We start from the raw sequence: 22,743 nt of genomic DNA, 5'->3' as shown, positions 1-22,743 counted from the left end.
ATATTTACACATGTTAAGTTTGCTGAAAATAAACGCAGTTGACAGTGAGAGGACGTTTATTTTTTGCTGATTTTATGTGCGGACCACAGGCGGCAGGTGGCACCTTAATTGGGGAGGACGGCCTCCTTAAATGGAATTGTATCGAACACGTGTTTGATACCATTCCATTCGCTCGGTTCCAGACATTGTTATGTGCCGTTCTCCCCTCAGCCTCCTGTGGCCCAGACAATTAAAGGGTTAATCTTCTGGTCTGTAGGCTACAATTTTTCATTTTAGCTTCAAGACAAAAGCACAGAGTTGCTATAAGAGCATGTCTTCATCAAGTAACGTTAGACAATCAAAAATGAATGATTAACCCTCTCATACAAAAAAAAAGTACAGTAGGCCTACCTTACAACAAACCAGGCTTCATTTTTATCATTTTAGGCTTCAATATCATGCAAATTGTGACTGAAAATGTGGGTATAAGTGAATTTACCATGACAAGCTGTTTTATATGGAAGCTCATACCCGCCACCACCACCAAAAAAAAGAAAGAAATCGCCTCATGATATGTCAACGTGTACAATTAGTCTGTGCTTCAGTCTGATCAACTGTAGCCTACTGATAACAACTACAGCTGCAGGTAGCCTAGAGAAGCCTATGTGTTCTGATCCCATCTGGGCCAGGGGAAAAGTAACGTCATGTTTTTATAGCCTAAGCTATGTATTTATAGCCTAAAATAGCCCTATTTACTTGTGTTCTGAGAAAATGTGATCAAATTTGGTTGATATTCACACTTCGGGTGGCTAGGCTACCTAGGCCTTTTTAATCCAAAATGACTGACTGGAATGAATCAGTGATGACATACTGTATGAGTATCTTTTTAATTACAGATACAAAGGCCTACATGATGCAACCCTGCATACAGCGAGCTCTGCCCTGTTAGTTTTTGTTCAATCGCAGTTGTCTCTTTGTCGTGTAAAGGGTTTTCATGTTTTCATCCTCCATAGGGCCAGGAGTTTTCCCAGGAGTTTTTTTAAAACCATATGACCCGATTCCAAAAAGGTATCTGGTCCCATCAAGGCCCATATACAGCTGACTTATTACTATGTCATACGCTACAATTAGGGTCCGGAGTTGGTTTGATTAGCCTATTACCAGATCAGGAAAAACTCTGGGGCCCAGGAAACCTATTGGATGACCTCAAGTCTTTTTTTTAAACCTCCCGCTTTGGGCTGGATGTGTCAATGTGTAGTTCATACATGCATGATCTATGAGCAGAATTACCGTCTTGCCTCAATTAGCCACGAAATCCCTAGTTTGAAATGGCGTGGCACGGGTTCAAGAAAACAGTCGCTTTCAAACTAGGGATTTCGTGGCTAATTGAGGTAAGGCGGTAATTCCGCTCATCGATTATACATGTACGAACTACACATTGACACATCCAGCCCAAAGTGGGAGGTTTAAAAAAAATGACTTTCTTAGTCACCAAAGTACCGGAGCATGTCTTTAAAGGTCCAATACAATTGATCTAATTTCGATTTAGTCATAGGCCTTATAACTTGTAATAGATGGGTAAGGATTTGCAAAGACATAGATGCCCACTTCTGGGACTAGATAAGGAACAATCTCTACGACAGCCTGATGTCTTTGGGTTTTAACTATGTCAGTCTAAACAAAACACACACAGATTCATAACAACTCCACAATCACAGCATTCTGCTTCTCATAATTCTGTTACCAAAACAAGTCACTATGGTATTCCCAGGTCAGTTAACACTCCATATGTTACGACAGCAGTGACTAACCTTTGCCTTTCCCCCAACCATGTGAAATTCGCTCACTACGATTTATTTTAAGGAAGATTAAATAAGCTCAACTTCCTGCATTTCAAGCATTTGTTGTCCCCACTGAAGCAAGCTCCAAAAACATTCATTCAAACCTAAGCCACATGACCATATATGTTCAAATGATCATAGCAGCGTGCTTATCTTACGACTGCTCTGAGACTGTTTTGAATGAGCTGGTCGCTTCCCCCACTCACTGACTGCTTTTGACTCCAAGCATGCTCGGTGTGCTCTGGTAGCCGGGGGGTTGGCAGCTACTAGCCCCTCGCTCTCTTATTTCCTTCTCTCTCTCTCTCTCTCTCTCTGTATTACAAATGCCTGTGACCCTCTGCTCCCTCTCTCTCTCCCCTTCCCTCCCGTCTTCAAAAGGAAAAGAGTGTGGGATTCAGGGGGACTGGAAATAACCTTCACACTGGATGGCTTTCCCAGCGATCTCGCTCTCACACAGACCGCCTCTGCGCCGACACTCTCTCTCTCTCCCCCTCACACACACACACACAAACATGCTTGAGTAGTCACACATAACACACGCCAGGGTCTGGTTCTCTCGCTCTCAGTGAGAGCCAGCGCTACTAGGCTACTCACCACTCCATGGACCAGGAACTCAAACAGTTTGCTCTTGGTGGCTTTGCGCGCTCCCCCTGCCGTCTCCTCCGTAGCCATTTGCTCCGTCCCCTCGCTTCCCCCTGCTCCTACTACGCCTCCCTCTCTTTCTTTTGTCTTTCCCTCTCCCTCTGCCTCTCTTCCCCTTCACCCGGGCGTTCAAATCCCCTCCCTTGTTCCACTTTCCTCCTCTTTGTGCTCTTTTCCAGCTCTCTCCCTCGCCCTCTCTCCTTCGCTCTCTCTTAACCCTCTCAACCTCTGTGTTTTTGCCGTGCAGCCCTGCCGAGGCTCTCACTGTCTCGCAGAACACTTTTTAGTTGAGCTGCCTTTCAGGAGCAGGAGCCCGGCGAATAGGGGGAGTGGGGGCCCCGGCAGGGGGGTTTGAGCCGGCCCACCCCGCCGGCCCCCCGCCACAGCTGTTGCATTCCATTGGTAGATAAGGGAATGCTGTGTGCCTGGCTGTTTGAGAACAGGGACTGGGGAGGTTATCTTCAGTTAGCCATTCCCACCCCCTAGCGACGAGCCCAGAGGCCACGGTCAACCCCTCAGCACAACTGATTCTCAAAAAAGGACAAGTGGCTCTTAAATGGCGACACACTGTATATTACAAACCTAGGGCGCACAGACAGTGTCAAACCTAAAATCACTACAACCTATGTGTCCGACTGTCCGTACCCTGTTGCCTCTCAAGTAACAGGACCACAAATGTAGCGGAAAAGCCATCTGCCATCTATACACAATATCATGATATAGATAGACTATCATGGTAACACGGCCTATAGCACGATCACTGGTCAGTGAGGAAAAGATTCAGACTCTGTATCCAAAAACAAAGAACAGTTCCTGGTTGGACACAGCTGTGTGCACCACCATGTCTAATGAGCCTGCCAATATCCGTTCTGCCTCCAAAGCCCACTTCACAATGGGAAAGGGCCTCCTTCAGAACACCTTCACTTCCTGTCTTTCAATGCCTGCCTCCCAAATGGCACCCTATTCCCTATGGTGCACTCAAAGGTCGTGGACTACGTAGGGAACAGGGTGCCATTTGGGACAAATCCCATATCTGGCTTTAGCCTGGCTTTGTCCGAGGGGCATTCAGAAAGGTCCAGGGGTTCTCCCCCCTTTGTTCGATATAGGATGAAGTGGGCCCTAGACAGTGATCCTGGGTCAGTTTTACATTTCCCCACTAATGGTTAAGGTTAGGATTGGGGGAGGGGAAACTGATCCTAGCTCTGTACCTAGGGGAAACTTCACCCCGGAGCCTTTGTCAGTCTGTCTCATGGTCGGGTTACTGAAAAGTGAAGAGAGAGCCCTGTCTGGGTTGCAGACATAGCCGCAGGTCATATTTCTGACTCACAGACTTCTCCTCCCCCCTCTTTCTCCTCCCTCCTTCCCTCCATCCCCGCAACCGGGGGGTTGAAATATTCATGAGTTGATTTGAATGACAAAGGGGCGTTGAAGTGGGGCAGTATCAAAGGGCATCGGCTTATGACACATGCCAGTTGTTACCTATATCACCAGCAGCTCTATGATCTGTGGCCAAGGTGAGAAATGGTAGTGGCGTTGGTGGGTTAGAGATAGGAGGGAACAATATCAACCGCTTCAATGAATAAAAGGTTTAAAACCAGATGCCCCAGAGTGAAGGATTCAAACAGTTCCAACAAATCTCTAATTCAAACGGATCACAAACCTGACAGCAGAAAACTAAAAATGGACAAATAGTTTACCCCAATGCTCTCTGGGAGGGGATGGGACAGCACTGGGGGAGGGGAGCACTGTCTGTATTAAGGGGCATCTAGTTCCCACTTCACTCCGTACTCGGAGCTCGGACTTCAGCGGTCTGGCAAGTGAGGGAGCCGGTCCTCAACAAGTGACAGCAGTGCGGTTCAGTTGTTGTCGTAAAGGGCCAGCTGGTATGTGGGCCTGTAAAACGCCTAGGTCAGAGGTCTCCACCTGTGACCTTCCTAGAGTGGCTCTGACCGCTATTGGAGGGAGCAGTGGCACCCAGCACCATTCATCATTTAACTAGCAGGAAGAAACTGAGAAAGACGTCTGCATGGTCATTATGTCAGAAACACTGTCAGCAGCAGACAACCGTGTTCCAAATAAAAGCGTACAGAATCCTAGGATAGGTCAGCTAATGATGGCAAATTATAATTCCACAGTTATTGACTGGTGTTTGAGTCCAATTGCAACCCATCTATTGAGCAGCGTGCACGGTCCTCCTCCTCCCTGTTTTAATTGTGCCCTTCGGGCTTTCCCTTATTGGTGGCGACACCTACTGTTGAGATGTGTGAAATGCCTCCCGACGTTGTGCTCTACAGTAGCTGTGCTGCAAAGCCCCATAGATCTTGGGGTTTAATGGTTGACTCCATCCATCAGCCCCATAAAAGATGTAGTGAATGATTATGTTAGTTAAACTGTGCGTCTCTTTTATGCATAGAATAATAAATAAAAAAATCATCTAAAATGATATATTATATAACATACATCTGCTCTGGTGTACAGTCAAGCAAGCACCAAACAAATGACCTTAAAACAAGCAGAGTCAGAGATAAACGTTGTCCTTGTTTCTCCAGCAAATGGCACGTGGGCGTCAAAAGATAACAAAGGGATCCAACCGTTTAGAAAGGGGCACGGAAGGCTTGTGCGCAGAAGTACCCCTTGCTGGACCCCTGCAGTCTCCCTCACCAATGGGCCAACCAGTTTCACCAAACGGCCATGACCCATTCTGTAGCACAGGGGAGAGGGGGGCTAACAGGGGGTAATCGCTTGCTGGGAGCAGTAGTGGTACTATAATGGCCAGTAGAGGGGGCACATACTGCTGCTATATGAGCAGACACCCCTGTCTAGGAGGGGACTATAATGAGTCTGCTTGAATGAAAAGGACCCCTCCCTCACTGTCTGTGTGATGCAGTGTGCTATAGGAATATGTGGAAATATACTACACCCAGTTATGAATCATTTATTTCCACACTCTCCTTTTTGCCATTTAAAGGGGATATACATTTTGTATTACTTTTAAATTCATTTAAATTGAATCACAGATCGCCCCTTGATTCATTCATTCCTACAGTGCCTGAATGGGCAGACATACACTATTCTCGTGTGACCACTAGGGAGAGACACTGAGCACACAGCAGTGTATGTTCAGCATACTGCAGTACAGTTTCATCAAAGCATCGTCATTAGTTCTACTGCTAAATTTCCACTCGAGGTTAATTGAAGTCAGTGGTCATCAATGACATTGTAAAAATCCCAACCTAAACATAGAACATATGCAACAGGCTATATTTGGTGGCTAATTCAATAAATTCAATAAAAACTTGGATAAATAATTCAAATGTAATGGGCTAGAATGACATTGTTTTATAACAATCATAACCGATTCACAACTACAAAAGTAATCATGCCTTCCAGTATGTTAACCATAAACCAACGCGATTCCCGAGACGCCAACAACAAATCACTGGATACCGAGTTGTTTTATTTGACAGCGCTGCTAAAAGTGGTGGTGCAGCAGTGTAACAATAGACTTCGCAAAGAAAAGGGAAAATCCATACACAGTCTGGCCACAGCCAGTCTCTCAATACAACCGCTTTGTCTACATTCTCCAAGTATTCATTAGAGAGACGCAGGAATGAGAAGAGAGAGAGAAAGGAGAATGAGCGAACGAATGAAAGAGAGAAAGGACTCAGAGAGAGCGAGGGGGGGATAGGGGGAACATAATAGGTATTCCAGAAAGTGCTGACGCGGTTTCGTTTTACAGTATGGTGCCCCCTTCACATGCTTATACCATATATATATATATATGGTATAAGCATATGTTGCCTTATATATATATATATATATATATATATATATATACACACATATATACACACATATATACACACACACACATGTATATATACACACATATATACACACATATATACACACACACACACACACACACACACACACACACACACACACACACACACACACACACACACACACACACACACACACACACACACACACGTTAAGAGTACACACTACACACAAACTCCTCCACGTTATTGTCACAGTTGGGGTGCGTGAGGGGGAACGCAATAAAGACGGGATTCCCTCCTGTCGGGCCCATTCTCTTTCTTTCTTCAGTGTGAGAGTTGCAAACAAACCCCTGCTAAAGCTGGCTGAGGGGCTGAGCTCCAGGACAGCAGCTCTCTATAGGCCTTTGGGCCCCACCATCAAAGGAACGACTACAAAAGCACAAGGAGCTGCACCTTTACTAAGGACTCAGGATAAAGGAGGGGAAAAAATTCCAGGAAAGATTTCTCCGAGGCACAAATTTGAAATAGTCAGACTGGTAGAGACAGGAATTCAAGCTACACAGAAAACACTTGCATAGTAACAGGATATTATATATACTGAACAAAAATATAAATGCAACATGAAACAATTTAAATGATTTTACTGAGTTACAGTTCATGTAAGGAAATCAGTCAATTGAAATAAATTCATTAGGCCCTAATTTATGGATTTCACATGACTGGGCAGGGTCGCAGTCATGTGGGGAGCCAGGCCCAGCCAATCAGAATGAGTTTTTCTCCACAAAAAGGGATTTATTACAGACATAAACACATCAATAACATTTTGGTGCATATTTCAGTTCATGAAACATGGGACCAGCACATGTTGCCTTTATATTTTTGTTCAGTATATTAGCATGAAGTAGTCATAGGTTAGCAATAGGATAGTAATAGAATACAGTATATATACTGCTCAAAAAAATAAAGGGAACACTTAAACAACACATCCTAGATCTGAATGAAAGAAATAATCGTATTAAATACTTTTTTCTTTACATAGTTGAATGTGTTGACAACAAAATCACACAAAAATAATCGATGGAAATCCAATTTATCAACCCATGGAGGTCTGGATTTGGCGTCGCACTCAAAATTAAAGTGGAAAACCACACTACAGGCTGATCCAACTTTGATGTAATGTCCTTAAAACAAGTCAAAATGAGGCTCAGTAGTGTGTGTGGCCTCCACGTGCCTGTATGACCTCCCTACAATGCCTGGGCATGCTCCTGATGAGGTGGCGGATGGTCTCCTGAGGGATCTCCTCCCAGACCTGGACTAAAGCATCCGCCAACTCCTGGACAGTCTGTGGTGCAACGTGGCGTTGGTGGATGGAGCGAGACATGATGTCCCAGATGTGCTCAATTGGATTCAGGTCTGGGGAACGGGCGGGCCAGTCCATAGCATCAATGCCTTCCTCTTGCAGGAACTGCTGACACACTCCAGCCACATGAGGTCTAGCATTGTCTTGCATTAGGAGGAACCCAGGGCCAACCGCACCAGCATATGGTCTCACAAGGGTCTGAGGATCTCATCTCGGTACCTAATGGCAGTCAGGCTACCTCTGGCGAGCACATGGAGGGCTGTGCGGCCCCCCCAAAGAAATGCCACCCCACACCATGACTGACCCACCGCCAAACCGGTCATTCTGGAGGATGTTGCAAGCAGCAGAACGTTCTCCACGGCGTCTCCAGACTCTGTCACGTCTGTCACGTGCTCAGTGTGAACCTGCTTTCATCTGTGAAGAGCACAGGGCGCCAGTGGCGAATTTGCCAATCTTGGTGTTCTCTGGCAAATGCCAAACGTCCTGCACGGTGTTGGGCTGTAAGCACAACCCCCACCTGTGGACGTCGGGCCCTCATACCACCCTCATGGAGTCTGTTTCTGACCGTTTGAGCAGACACATGCACATTTGTGGCCTGCTGGAGGTCATTTTGCAGGGCTCTGGCAGTGCTTCTCCTGCTCCTCCTTGCACAAAGGCGGAGGTAGCGGTCCTGCTGCTGGGTTGTTGCCCTCCTACGGCCTCCTCCACGTCTCCTGATGTACTGGCCTGTCTACTGGTAGCGCCTCCATGCTCTGGACACTACGCTGACAGACACAGCAAACCTTCTTGCCACAGCTCGCATTGATGTGCCATCCTGGTTGAGCTGCACTACCTGAGCCACTTGTGTGGGTTGTAGACTCCGTCTCATGCTACCACTAGAGTGAAAGCACTGCCAGCATTCAAAAGTGACCAAAACATCAGCCAGGAAGCATAGGAACTGAGAAGTGGTCTGTGGTCCCCACCTGCAGAACCACTCCTTTATTGGGGGTGTCTTGCTAATTGCCTATAATTTCCACCTGTTGTCTATTCCATTTGCACAACAGCATGTGAAATGTATTGTCAATCAGTGTTGCTTCCTAAGTGGACAGTTTGATTTCACAGAAGTGTGATTGACTTGGAGTTACATTGTGTTGTTTAAGTGTTCCCTTTATTGTTTTGAGCAGTGTATTATCGAAATCCTTTAGGAAAAAGCTTGATGCCATAAATGCAGATTAAGCATAATTCGATGCAGAATAAGCATAGGACTAATACTCTTAACAGGTGGACGACTGATATTATTAATTGATACCAGTATAAAATGTCCAGCTAATCATCATTCCAGGAGTGGTTTCAGCACCTGACCTGGGCTATTACAGAGTTGGGACTAGTTTAGAATGAGACCTTGGGTTGCAGCAGGAGTTGTTTGGGACAAAGCATCTCTATCCAGGGAGCATTTACGGTTGAGCTGCTTGGCAGAAGCCCCCCTCACCGCTCCCCTCGTACTGAAAGGGAGCATTGTGAGAGTGGATGGAGACTCCGTCCAGAGCCTCACAATGAGCGGAGTTTCCCTGCACTGCAGCCTTAGGCGGGCGACAACAATCGACACACTGCAGGAAGGCTTCTGGACACTACCCGAGGGCATTTCCTGTTTGCTGTCGCCATAGCAACCACTTGTCCTACCTTTTCCATTACAGGTAGCAACTCAACCTGCAGCCAATGAGAAACTGGGACATGGTGGAAATATTGTAGTCGATTTACTTTAACTGTTACAGTAGATGCTAGTTTAGTGCCAATGTAGACTAGTACAAGCCTTAACATACCAAAACTTGAGTTGGGTGTTGAGCAAAAACACATACTGTATCTGGCAGTATTAGGCCAAATAAAATGGGCCGTTTTCTGACAAGCTTTGTGTCAACAGTAAGTCCCATAGCGGAGAGACACAGCAGCTATAGCAGGAAACATAGCTACTGTGGTTACTAAGGCTACAGTTCAGAAATCCAGTAACCGGGCCTCCCACCCCTCCCCTACAGGACCTCAGAGCCGCCCTGTGCTGTGCTGTGCTGCTGGGTCACCCAATACACTACACTAATCCACAGTGAAACGCAGAATCACAGAGAGTCAGCCATCATGAATGTACATGAACCAGCCAGGCGTCTCATCTAAGAAAAATAGCATTGGGACAGGATATTCCGAGTACGCACTGGCAACCCTCTCCTCTTGGTACAGAAAGCCTCTCCTCCCCCTCTACTGTAACCTAGTTTGCATACAGCTATCTAGCCCAGATCCTTCAGCACCACTCTGCCCAGGCAGGATGGAAGAGAGGGCAAACAGAATGAGGCCAGGGCTGTGTCCCATATAGAACCCTATTCCCATAGGGTGTGGTCAAAAGTAGTGCGCCATGTAGGGAATAGTGTGCCATTTGGACGCAGGCCATGTGCATAAGGAGGACTTTCATCAGACTGTTCCCAGTCCAAGATAGGGAGTCTCAAGAGAAACAACAGCAGTGGAAGTTATACCAAAGCAACTGATTGATTCTATGATTAAAGTATCTGGGATAATTCACCATGCCAAAATGGGACATTGGGGGGGAAGTGGGTGAAGTGAACTGGAAACAAAGGCGCAGACAGGACTGGCAGTGGTTCTCCAATCCAGATCTAATGCTGCATGCGCTTGAGACCTAATGATGCTCATTAAATGTTGTATACTGAGCAAAAAATAAATGCAACATGTAATGTGTTGGTCCCATGTTTCATGAGCTGAAATAAATATTTCAGCTCATGAAACATTTCATGAAACATTTCTTTCAAGCTGTGTGCACAAATTTGTTTACATCCCTGTTAGTGAACATTTACCCTTAGCCAAGATAACACAATGCCACAGATGTCTAAGGTTGAGGGAGCGTGCAATTGGCATGCTGACTGCAGGAATGTCCACCAGAGCTGTTGCCAGAGAATTGAATGTTCATTTCTCTACCATAAGCCGACTCAACTCCAACGTCGTTTTAGAGAATTTGGCAGTACGTCCAACCGGCCTCACAACCGCAAACCACGTGTAACCACACCAGCCCAGGACTTCCACATCTGGCTTCTTCACCTGCAGGATCGTCTGAGACCAGCCACCCGGACAGCTGATGAAACTGAGGAGTATTTCTATCTGTAATAAAGCCCTTTGTGGGGAAAAACTCATTCTGATTGGCTGCGCCCCTGCCCAGTCATGTGAAATCTATAGATTAGGGCCTAATTAATTTATTTCAATTGACTGATTTCCTTATGAACTGTAACTCAGTAAAATCATTGAAATTGTTGCATGTTGCGTTTATATTTTTGTTCAGTATAAAACCTAGTGTGTTGTTCAACATGCACTGTCTGAGTCTGACAGTATGGAAAATTACATCAAAAAAGTAATGCACTGAAACTGCTTCCGTCTGTGCAGGTAGGCCATAGAAAAGTGATAAAACCCACCAAACCAAATGACAAAATCCCCCCTACCTCCAACATCAATCCATACAGCTGCTGCTGGCCATATTTGGATGGTTTTCATTTGCAACTTGGCTGCACTGCACGCTGTCTGGGTGCACACTCTTTATGGATGCATGGCTCTTGGGGGCATGGTGCCGGTGCAGTATTGAGTGTTTGCATTTAAATGGGTCAGCCTTGGTGAACCCAGACAGGCTGTCTCAGACACACAGTCACCCGAGCCTTTCCTGCGTCACACCACTGCTCCATGTGCCTTCATTACACAGCACGGCCTGCTAGCATTTAAAGACAGAAGTACGTTAAAACATCCAGTTCAACATTTCTAAACAAACACTTATGGTAGGATAGTAGTGATTAAGAACACATATATGTAATATTCTGGCAAAGCTGGGTCTTTGCCATCTGTAATTAGGTTAGATAAATATAGTAATTTTGAACTAAAAGTCGAAATTGCATCTCTCTTTTTTTTTGTGACCGGTGTTGCTGGTGTATAGTCAGTCTACTGAAACTAGACTACAACTAAATACATACATTTAACTGTATGTCCAGCCCTGTCTTCTTTGACCACAGCCCTGTACCACAGTCACAGCCTTCCAAGCCACAGTCTCCTCAGCCACGTCCCCTGGAAGTGCTGTTTGCCAACTCTATTGTCTGTTGTAATGCCACATACAGCATAGGAGCAAGCTACAGTCTCCCTACTGTATTGCACGACTCACACACTACTCTAGCATGTCCTTTCTGTACTTTCAAACCTTCAGCGAGTTTAGCGTTTCCTATCGAGCCCAAGTCTACCAAACCAATACTGTGGTTCGTTTCCTGGGTAACAAAAGCTTGGCACTTCTTTCATACGGCCAGGGCATTCCTTGCCAGCCAAATAAGGAAGTGCTCATTGTCCAGATCTCCAAGTAATCTTAAACACAAAACCCAAGGACCATTGAGTAGGGTTATATTTGGGAAGAGCTAATATTTGGGAAGAGCAGTACAAATTTGTCAAAGTTTTAACTTAGGGCATATGAGGGCATAGTTTCAAAGACTTCAAAGACATTGCAGAATTTGAAATGCCTTGAACACAATGACAGAAAGTGGGTCATGATATGACCAATACCGTACTTACATTCAGGTACAGTATAAGCCACGCTCTCAAGAAGTTCTGCTGTGAAGCCAAATCATGCCTCATGAGCAAAAAGAAAACTATGGGCCCTCGATCAAAATGTTCATCCTACATCTCTCCCTTGTTGGGGTGATGGGTCATCTATCTACTGGTATGCTAGATTCAAGCGAACAAAGAGGGATGGAGAGAGAGGGAAGGAAGAAGGGCGAGGGGGAAGAAAGGAGAGAGGTAGATGTAGAGGGGTTCTATTACTGTTCAGCCATCCTTTAAGTGTCTCTTGTGAAAAAAGGGCAGATTTTTTTAAATGGTACTTTTTCTTTCCCTGCAGACTTGAATGCAGCAGGGTAGACCATCTGACTCCCTCTCAGGGCTTGAGGTAGAGGCTGACCCTAACTACAGATCTAGGATCAGTTTACCTTACTCACAGCCCTGGCCTTAACCACTCGATAGATGAAAAAAAGATCTGATCACTGGTCTGTACCAATGGCTGATGCTGACCTTCAGGGCTAAGGGTCAAGCCTCACCCCTCTAAAGTGACATGTGCCACACCTCTTATGTACATAGACAACAACACTGAAACCAAGCTTACGCCATCGTTGCGAAGTTAGTGCGTTGTTACTGCCTTGAGGCAAGGTTTCCCCCTAACACTTGTAAGATACATAAGCAGTTGCAACCCGTTTTCCAATGAAAATGTTTCGGCAGAGCCACAGTAACGCCCCACATTGCAAGGTGAAATGCTAACACTGCACGTGGGACAGTGCAGAAGCCACACATTCCAACAGGGTTATAGCATGGAAATCCATTGTTTTTCTTTGTCTGGATGGAATCTAAGCACAAGGGAGAATGAAATGCCGTGTATATACAGTACCAGTCAAAAGTTTGGACACACCTACTCATTCAAGGGTTTTACTATATTTTTTACTATTTTCTACATTGTAGAATAACGGTGAGGACATCAAAACTATGAAATAACACATATGGAATCATGTAGTAGCCAAAAAAAGTGTTAAACAAATCAAAATATATTTTATATTTGAGATACTTCAAAGTAGCCACCCTTTGTCTTGATGACAGCTTTGCACACTTTTGGCATTCTCTCAACCAGCTTCACCTGGAATGTTTTTCCAACAATCTTGAAGGAGTTCCCACATATGCTGAGCACTTGTTTGCTGCTTTTCCTTCTTTTCTGCAGTCCAACTCATCTCAAACCATCTCAATTGGGTTGAGGTCGGGTGATTGTGGAGGACAGGTCATCTGATGCTGCACTCCATCACTCTCCTTCTTGGTCAAATAGCCCTTACACAGCCTGGAGGTGGGTTGGGTGATTGTTCTGTTGAAAAACAAATTATAGTCCCACTAAGCGCAAACCAGATGGGATGGCTTACCGCTGCAGAATTCTGTGGTAGCCATGTTGGTTAAGTGTGCCTTGAATTCTAAATAAATCACAGATAGTGTCACCAGCAAAGCATCCCGACACCATCACACCTCCTCCTCCATGCTTCATGGTGGGAACCACAAATGCAGAGATCATCCGTTCATAAACTCTGCGTCTCCCAAAGACACGGCGGTTGAAACCAAAAATCTCAAATCAGACCAAAGGACAGATTTCCACCGATCTAATGTCCATTGCTTGTGTTTCTTGGCCCAAGCAAGTCTCTTCTTATTATTGGTGTCCTTTAGTAGTGGTTTCTTTGCAGAAATTCAACCATGAAGGCCTGATTCACACAGTCTCCTCTGGGGAGTTGATGTTGAGATATGTCTGTTACTTGAAATCTGTGAAGCATTTATTTGGGCTGCAATTTCTGAGGGTTTTTGTAACTGCACTTGAAGAAAAGTTCTTAAAATTTTCCGCATTGACTGACCTTCATGTCTTAAAGTAATGATGGACTGTCGTTTCTCTCTGCTTATTTGAGCTGTTCTTGCCATAATAATGACTTGGTCTTTTACCAAATAGGGCTATTAAATCAAATCAAATCACATTTTTTGTGTCACATGCGCCGAATACAACAGGTGTAGACCTTACCGTGAAATGCTTACTTACAAGCCCTTAACCAACAATGCAGTTCAAGAAATGGAGTTAATAAAATATTTACTAAATAAACTAAAGTCAAAAAAATGTAATCAAAAAGTAACACAATAAATGTACATAACAATAATGAGGCTATATACACAGGGTACCGGTACTGAGTCAATATGCGGGGCTACAGGTTAGTCAAAGTAATTTGTAAAGTGACTATGCATAGATAAACAGCGAGTAGCTGTTTGTAGGGGGGATCAATGTAGGGGGGGTCAATGTAAATAGTCCAGGTGGATTAATTGTTCAGCCATCTTCTGTATACCAACCCTACATTGTCACAACACAACTGATTAGGCTCAAACGCATTAAGAAGGAAAGAAATTCCACAAATTCACTTTTAAAAAGGCACACCTGTTAATTGAAATGCATTCTAGATGACTACCTCATGAAACTGGTTGAGAGAATGCCAAGAGCGTGCAAAGCTGTCATCAAGGCAAAGGGTGGCTACTTTGAAGAATCTCAAATATAAAATATATTTTGATTTGTTTAACACTTTTTTAGTCACTACATGATTCCATGTGTTATTTCATAGTGTTGATGTCTTCACTATTATTCGACAATGTAGAAAATAGCAAAAATAAAGAAAACCCTTGAATGAGTAGGTGTGTCCAAACTTTTGACTGGTACTGTATATCACCAAAATGTATTGGATGGAAAACTTCAGTACAACCACCGCAGTTGCTTGTAATAATACATAACGAGTTTGGATATTGAATTATAATGCTGTAAAATGAATCACTCTCTAACTGACATGATTTGTAGCAAAAGAGGACAAATGATGATCAAGTCAAATGCCACCACTAGCCTACATTCGCACAACAAATCTAGTCCACAGTGTTTTGCTGGAAGACCAAGTGAAAGTGCCTTATATCACACAAATACAGGTAACCGCCAAAATAAAGGAAACACCAACATAAAACTTCTTAATAGGGCGTTGGGCCACCACGAGCTAGAACAGCTTCAACGCAGCTTGGCGTAGATTCTACAAGTGTCTGGAACACTATTGGAGGGATGCGACACCATTCTTCCACAAGAAATTCCATCATTTGGTGTTTTGTTGATGGTGGTGGAAACCGCTGCCTCAGATGCCGCTCCAGAGTCTCCCATAAACTTTCAATTGGGTTGAGATTTGGTGACTGACACGGCCATGGCATATGGTTTACATCGTTTTCATGCTCATCAAACCATTCAGTGACTACTCGAGCCCTGTGGACGGGGGGGCATTGTAATCTTATGAGGGCATAGCCATGTTAGCCAAAATAATGGGAAAAAGTAATGGCATGATGGGATGTTAATTCCTGAATTAACTCAGGAACCACAACTGTGTGGACGCACCTGCTTTCAATATACTTTGTATCCCTCATTTAGTCAAGTGTTTCCATTATTTGGGCAGTTACCTGTAGCTACTCCTAGCACTATCCTCACAATGAGTACCACCATTACTTGATTAGTATAGAGGCATTAGTGTTTGAGTTTTAAAATAATCCCAACATATTGCACCGATAATCAAAGACCCCTATCTATCTATATACACACACACACACACACACACACACACACACACACACACACACACACACACACACACACACACATACCATTGTGACACAGAGTTGTCATAATGCTTCAGCAAATGTACATTACACCAGGGGTGTTGGTAGACACAATGTAAGTAACTTGATTTATGTCCCTCTTACTGCCCTGAATACCTCTGCTGATCCTACAGCTATTGTATGCAGTAATCATGTGCCTATGAACCAGTTTTATACTGTTTGCACTGAGCCAGTGTGCTCTAGGAGGAAGTCCACTGTGTGCAGCTCACCCTGCACTAACATAAATAACACGAGCATATCTACTTCTGCTAAGCTTCCCAGTAAAGCAATAAAAACAAGTAAGCCTCCCAAAAGAAAAGTGCTCAAAATAGCCCATGTTAACAAAGGTAGCTTAAGAAACAAGGTTCATGAAATTAATAATTTGCTAGTAACAGATGACATTCATATTCTGATTATCTCTGAAACTCACTTAGATAATACAGTTGATGATACAGTGGTAGCAATACAAGGTTATAACATTTACAGAAAATAATGCCAAATGCGGAAGTGTTACTGATTATATTCAGAACCACATTCCTGTAAATATTAGAGAGGATCGCATGTTAAATACTGTGAAAGTAATATGGCTACAGGTTCATCTGCCTCACCTAAAGCCCATTCTGGTGGGAAGTTGCTATAGATCACCTAGTGCTAACATCTGGATAACGTGTGAAATGCTTGATAATGTATGTGATATCAACAGAGAGGTATATTTTCTGGGTGATTTAAATATTGACTGGCTGTCATCAAGCTGCCCACTCAAGAAAAAGCTTCAAACTGTAACCAGTGCCTGCAACCTGATTCAGGTTATCAGTCAACCTACCAGGGTAGTTACAAACAGCACAGGAATGAAATCATCAACATGTACTGATCACATCTTTACTAATGCAGCAGAAATCAGCTTGAAATCAGTATCCAGATCCATCAGATGTTGTGATCACAATATAGTAGCAATATCTAGGAAAACCAAAGTTCCAAAGGCTGGGCCTAATATAGTGTATAAGGAGGTCGTACAATAAGTTTTGTAGTGATTCCTATGTTGTTGATGTAAAGAATATTTGTTGGTCCGTGGTGTGTAATGAGGAGCAAACAGACATTGCACTTGACAAATTTGTGAAATTGTTCATTCCAGTTACTAATAAGCATGCACCTATTAAGAAAATGACTGTAAAAGTTGTTAAATCTTTGTGGATTGATGAAGAATTGAAATATTGTATGGTTGAGAGGGATGAAGCAAAAGGAATGGGAAATAAGTCTGGCTGCACAACTGATTAGCAAACGTACTGTAAATTGAGAAATGATGTGACTAAATTGAATAAAAAGAACAAGAAACTACACTATGAAACAAAGATAAATTACATAAAGAATAATAGTAAAAAGCTTTGGAGCACCTTAAATGACATTTTGGGGGAAATGGCAAACTCAGCTCCATCGTTCATTGAATCAGATGGCTCATTCGGCACAAATCCAACTGATATTGCCAACTGTTTTCATTATTTTGTAATTGGCAAGATAAGTAAACTTAGGCATGACATGCCAGCAACAAACGCTGACACTACACATTCAAGTACAGTGCCTTGCAAAAGTATTCATCCCCCTTGGCGTTTTTCCTATTTTGTTGCATTACAACCTGTAATTGAAATGGATTTTTATTTGGATTTCATGTAACGGACATACAGAAAATAGTCCAAATTGGTGAAGTGAAATGAAAAAAATAACTTGTTTAAAAAAAATGCCAAATTCTTTTTTTTTGAAAAGTGGTGCGTGCATATGTATTCACCCCCTTTGCTATAAAGCTCCTAAATAAATTCTGGTGCAACCAATTACCTTCAGAAGTCACATAATTAGATAAATAAAGTCCACCTGTGTGCAATCTAAGTGTCACATGATGTCAGTATACATACACCTGTTCTGAAAGGCCCCAGAGTCTGCAACACCACTAAGCAAGGGCCACCACCAAGCAAGCGGCACTATGAAGACCAAGGAGCTCCTCAAACAGGTTAGGGACAAAGTTGTGGAGAAGTACAGATCAGGGATGGGTTATAAAAAAATATCCGAAACTTTGAACATCCCACGGAGCACCATTAAATCTATTATGAAAAAATTGAAAGAATATGGCACCATACATAACAAACCTGCCAAGAGAGGGCCGCCCACCAAAACTCACGGACCAGGCAAGGAGGGCATTAATCAACAATGAGACCAAAGATAACCCTGAAGGAGCTGCAAAGCTCCACAGCGGAGATCTGTCCACAAGACCACTTTAAGCTGTACACTCCACAGAGCTGGGCTTTACGGAAGAGTGGCCAGAAAAAAGCCATTGCTTAAAGAAAAAAAATAAGCAAACACATTTGGTGTTCGCCAAAAGACATGTGGGAGACTTCCCAAACATATGGAAGAAGGTACTCTGGTCAGATGAGACTAAAATGCAGCTTTCTGACCATCAAGGAAAACGCTATGTCTGGCGCAAACCCAACACCTCTCATCACCCCGAGAACACCATCCTCACAATGAAGCATTGCTGTGGGGATGTGTTTCATCGGCAGGGACTGGGAAACTGGTCAGAATTGAAGGAATGATGGATGGAGCTAAATACAGGGAAATTCTTGAGGGAAACCTGTTTCAGTCTTCCAGAGATTTGAGACTGGGACAGAGGTTCACCTTCCAGCAGGACAATGACCCTAAGCATACTGCTAAAGCAACACTCGAGTGGTTTAAGGAGAAACATCTAAATGTCTTGGAATGGCCTAGTCAAAGCCCAGACCTCAATCTAACTGAGAATCTGTGGAATGACTTAAAGATGGCTGTACACCAGCGGAACCCATCCAACTTGAAGGAGCTGGAGCAGTTTTGCCTTGAAGAATGGGAAAAAATTCCAGTGGCTAGATGTGCCAAGCTTATAGAGACATTCTCCAAGAGACTTGCAGCTGTAATTGCTGCAAAAGGTGGCTCTACAAAGTAATGACTGGGGGGGGGGGGGGGGGGGGGGTGAATAGTTATGCACGCTCAAGTTCTGTTTTTTTGTCTTATTTCTTGTTTGTTTCACAATAAAAAAAATATTTTGCATCTTCAAAGTGGTAGGCATGTTGTGTAAATCAAATTATACAAACCCCCCAAAAATCTATTTTATTTCCAGGTTTTAAGGCAACAAAATAGGAAAAATGCCAAGGGGGGTGAATACTTTCGCAAGCCACTGTATATCTGACCAAATTATGAAAGACAAGCATTGTAATTTTGAATTCCGTAAAGTGACAACTTGGATGGAAAATTACTGAGGATAATAGCGGACGATATTGCCACTCCTATTTGCCATATTTTCTATTTAAGCCCACTAGAAAGTGTTTGCCCTCAGGCTTGGAGGGAAGCAAATGTCGTTCCGATTCCTAAGAATAGTAAAGCCCCCTTTACTGGCTCAAATAGCCTGCCAATCAGCCTGTTACCAACCCTAAGTAAACTTTTGGAAAAAATTGTGTTTGAGCAGATATAATTTTATTTTACAGTAAACACATTGACAGCAAACATTCAGCATGCTTATAGAGAAGGCCATTCAACAAGCACAGCACTTACACAAATGACTGATGGTTGGCTGAGAGACATTGATGATAAAAAGATTCTGCGGACTGTTTTGTTAGACTTCAGTGCGGCTTTTGACATTATCGATCATAGTCTGCTGCTGGAAAAACCCTAAACCTCAACTAAATCTTATATGAAATAATGTGGAAATTGAGCACGTTGAGGTGACTAAACTGCTTGGCGTAACCCTGGATCATAAACTGCCATGGTCAAAACATATTGATACAACAGTAGCTAAGATGGGGAGAAGTCTGTCCATAATAAAGCGCTTCTCTACCTTCTTAACAGCACTATCAACAAGGCAGGTCCTACCGGCCCTAGTTTTCTCGCACCTGGACTACTGTTCAGTCGTGTGGTCAGGTGTCACAAAAAGGGACTTAGGAAAATTGCAATTGGCTTAGAACAGGGCAGCACGGCCGGCCCTAGGATGTACATAGAGAGCTAATATTAATAATATGCATGTCAATCTCTCCTGGCTCAAAGTGGAGGAGCGATTGACTTCATCACTACTATTTGAGAGGTATTGACATGTTGAATGCACCGAGCTGTCTGTTTGAACTACTGGCACACAGCTCGGACACCCATCAATACCCCACAAGACATGCCACAAGAGGTCTCTTCACAGTCCCCAAATCCAGAACAGACTATGGGAGGCGCACAGTACTAGATAGAGCCATGACTACATGGAACTCTATTCCACATCAAGTAACTGTTGCAAGCAGTAAAATTAGACCTAAAAAATAGATAAAAATATGCCTTATGGAACAGCGGGGACTGTGAAGCAACACAGACATAGGCACACACACATGCATACAGACAAGATAACATACGCACTATACACACACGTACAAAATTGATTTTGTACTGTAGATATGTGGCAGTGGTGGAGTAGGGGCCTGAGGGCACACAGTGTGTTGTGAAATCTATGAATGTATTTTTATGTTTTTAAAATTGTATAAACTCCCTTAATTTTTCTGGACCCCAGGAAGAGTAATGGAGATCGACAATAAATAATAATAATAGAGAGGCGTTTGAGTCTCAACTCCAAACCTTTTCATAAGATTCACTGCATCCATTCTGAGGCCAGAATACTATAGTGCATTCCACACGTCCCTGTCTCTGCAAACACCACTGAGCCACAGGCAAAGGAAAGTCTTGCATAGAGGCCTAACGAACTACCACCCCCTCACATCACTATCACTAAACCAACACAATCCTAACAGGATTAAGGAGGCCAACCTGCAAATATAGGTTTGTAGTATAGTGTTGTAGTATATTGGCTTATGTTGTTTCAAAAATCTAAAGTGATTTTTTTTGGCCTACCACTACAGCTGAGAAATACTGTATATCCACCAACCATAAAGAACTGGATCATAAACTTGGGATAATTCCCAGAGCAGTGGGTTCAATTACTTACTGGTAGTGGTCCCACTTTATATTAAGTTCCCAAAAACGACATAGGCAGTTTAGGTACAGTGAAATAACAATTGTTACACAGTACGTATTACTTAGAACTGTCATCTGTTTGTGGTATACATAATCCCAAGCATTTGCAAATGGAGATAACTGAATATTCTAATATAAAACACTAATTACATAGTGAGGGGATGTGAAAACACAACTCATTTTGGTTTGTTTACAAATCAAATGCATATTAAAAAGTGTAATATTTGTGTATTGTATAATTACACAACCTACAAACATGGCAGTAAGGAGCCTACAACCTTGATTTTACACTGTAATTGTAATGTACCATTTATGTAGCTACAATGTAAATAGGTTTAAGGACACTTGATGTAACGTGGGAATTGTATTCATACAACACAACAAATAAAGGCCATGTCCATTTCGCCTAACCTATTTTATAGCCATAGGGCATAGGTAGAAGAGAGCAGTGAGTGAGAGTCATTTCACACTTTTGTTGTTCTACATGCGGCAAACAGAGAAGGGGAGTGAGTGCTGTCTGTCCGTCTACTCTCTGGTCCGATACAGTGTGCATCTCCCTTATTGCTGCTTAAGTGTCTATTTCTTAGACCAGTCAAGGTTAACAAGCCAGCCGTGTCTGCAACGGCTGAAAACGGGGCGGGGTGTAGGTTCAGGGGAGGGGTGAGGTGAGGTGCAGGCTACAACTATTGTATAGCCTTGTATAATTAAGTATGTGATGCACTGATGCAAACAGTTTACATGCGGTAGGATTGTCAATCTTCGCGTTTAAATAAAACACATAGATGGCATTTTCAAGGAATAAACAAAGAAATCAAAAGGGTAGCTTCAACAATTCCTCAAAAGATTTTCAGATACACAAACTAGACCCAGTCGAAAAACTCCCGTGCGCACTAATCCGGCTGGCAATGCGCCTTCTGATTCCGTGGGCTGGGGAGCGCAGAATGGAGCTCTATAATGGTGGAAAACAATTTTTCCTCACTATGCAGAGGTGAAGCACTGAGCACATAGTATAAAAGAAAACGAATGTCAAGACAATAAAAAACCGTGTGCTGCGGGCACAACTCTTACCTTTCTCTCCATTTCTCAGATCCAGTCCGAGCACTCAAGGCAAACTGTAATGTTTCTAAAGATCTGTCCGATGTTCACTCGTGAACTTGCTCGCGGCTTCCAGTAGCGACTCTCGATCACTCCCTCATTAGGTAGACTGGTACATGGGCGACTGTAGACAGAGGGGACGCAGTCTCGGGGATGGAGCCGGGTCTGGTGATTCTTAGTTCGGTTCAAGAAGCGCAGGCGCAGGCTCTGCTGGAGACGGGATACAATAAAAAATTGGACTAGCAGGGGAGTGTCATCAAATTACCCATTCTACCGTTGAAATACACTGTCTGCCCACCAATATTTCACAAGGGATGTAAACCGTTAGGGAATAGTCTTCTATATGGTCCATGGTTGGGTTGCAACCTGGTCTCATACCATTTCGCATTATTCTGTACGTTTATCTGAAACACTCCATTTAGTATGTATGCTATGTTGCATTTCGTATGGTTACATAAGACAGATGCTTACTTAAGAAAAAACGAAAGTAGGGTGGTTGGTCGGGGTGGATGATTGCTAACGCGAACGTCTACCAACCTAAAGGTTGCGAGCTCAAATCTCATCATGGACAACTTTAGAATTTCAGCAACTTTTCAACTACTTACGTGTTAGCTAACCTAACTCCTAAACTTAACCCTAACTTCTACCCTAGCTAACATTAGAGAGCTAACTAACGTTAGCCACCTGGCTAGAATTCCTAACATATACTTTTGCAAAACCGTATCATACATTTTGCAAACACATAAAATACTGTATATTTGCAACATCATGCGAATGGTAATTC

General features: G+C 43.4%; 1 protein-coding gene across 9 annotated transcripts in view; it reads right to left on the bottom strand.

Moving 5' to 3' along the window:
- The window catches only part of LOC106590169 (SWI/SNF-related matrix-associated actin-dependent regulator of chromatin subfamily D member 3), a 55,225-nt gene extending 32,925 nt beyond the window's left edge, over nt 1–22,300 (bottom strand). For 2 of the 9 annotated variants that reach the window (XM_045710636.2, XM_014180851.3), the window contains exon 1: nt 2,415–2,783. In XM_045710636.2, coding sequence (XP_045566592.1) covers nt 2,415–2,492 — 78 coding nt within the window. In that variant the 5' untranslated portion in view covers nt 2,493–2,783. Of the gene's footprint in view, nt 1–2,414; nt 2,785–21,932 lie in introns of those variants that run through there. The other 7 variants (XM_014180849.3, XM_045710638.2, XM_014180847.3 and 4 more) reach the window with 7 other exon arrangements.
- Nucleotides 22,301–22,743: the final 443 nt, after the last annotated feature.

Source organism: Salmo salar, chromosome 29 (assembly GCF_965601325.2).
Source record: "Salmo salar chromosome 29, fSalSal1, whole genome shotgun sequence".
Lineage (NCBI taxonomy): Eukaryota > Metazoa > Chordata > Actinopteri > Salmoniformes > Salmonidae > Salmo > Salmo salar.
This window is presented reverse-complemented; position numbering and strand designations above follow the sequence as displayed.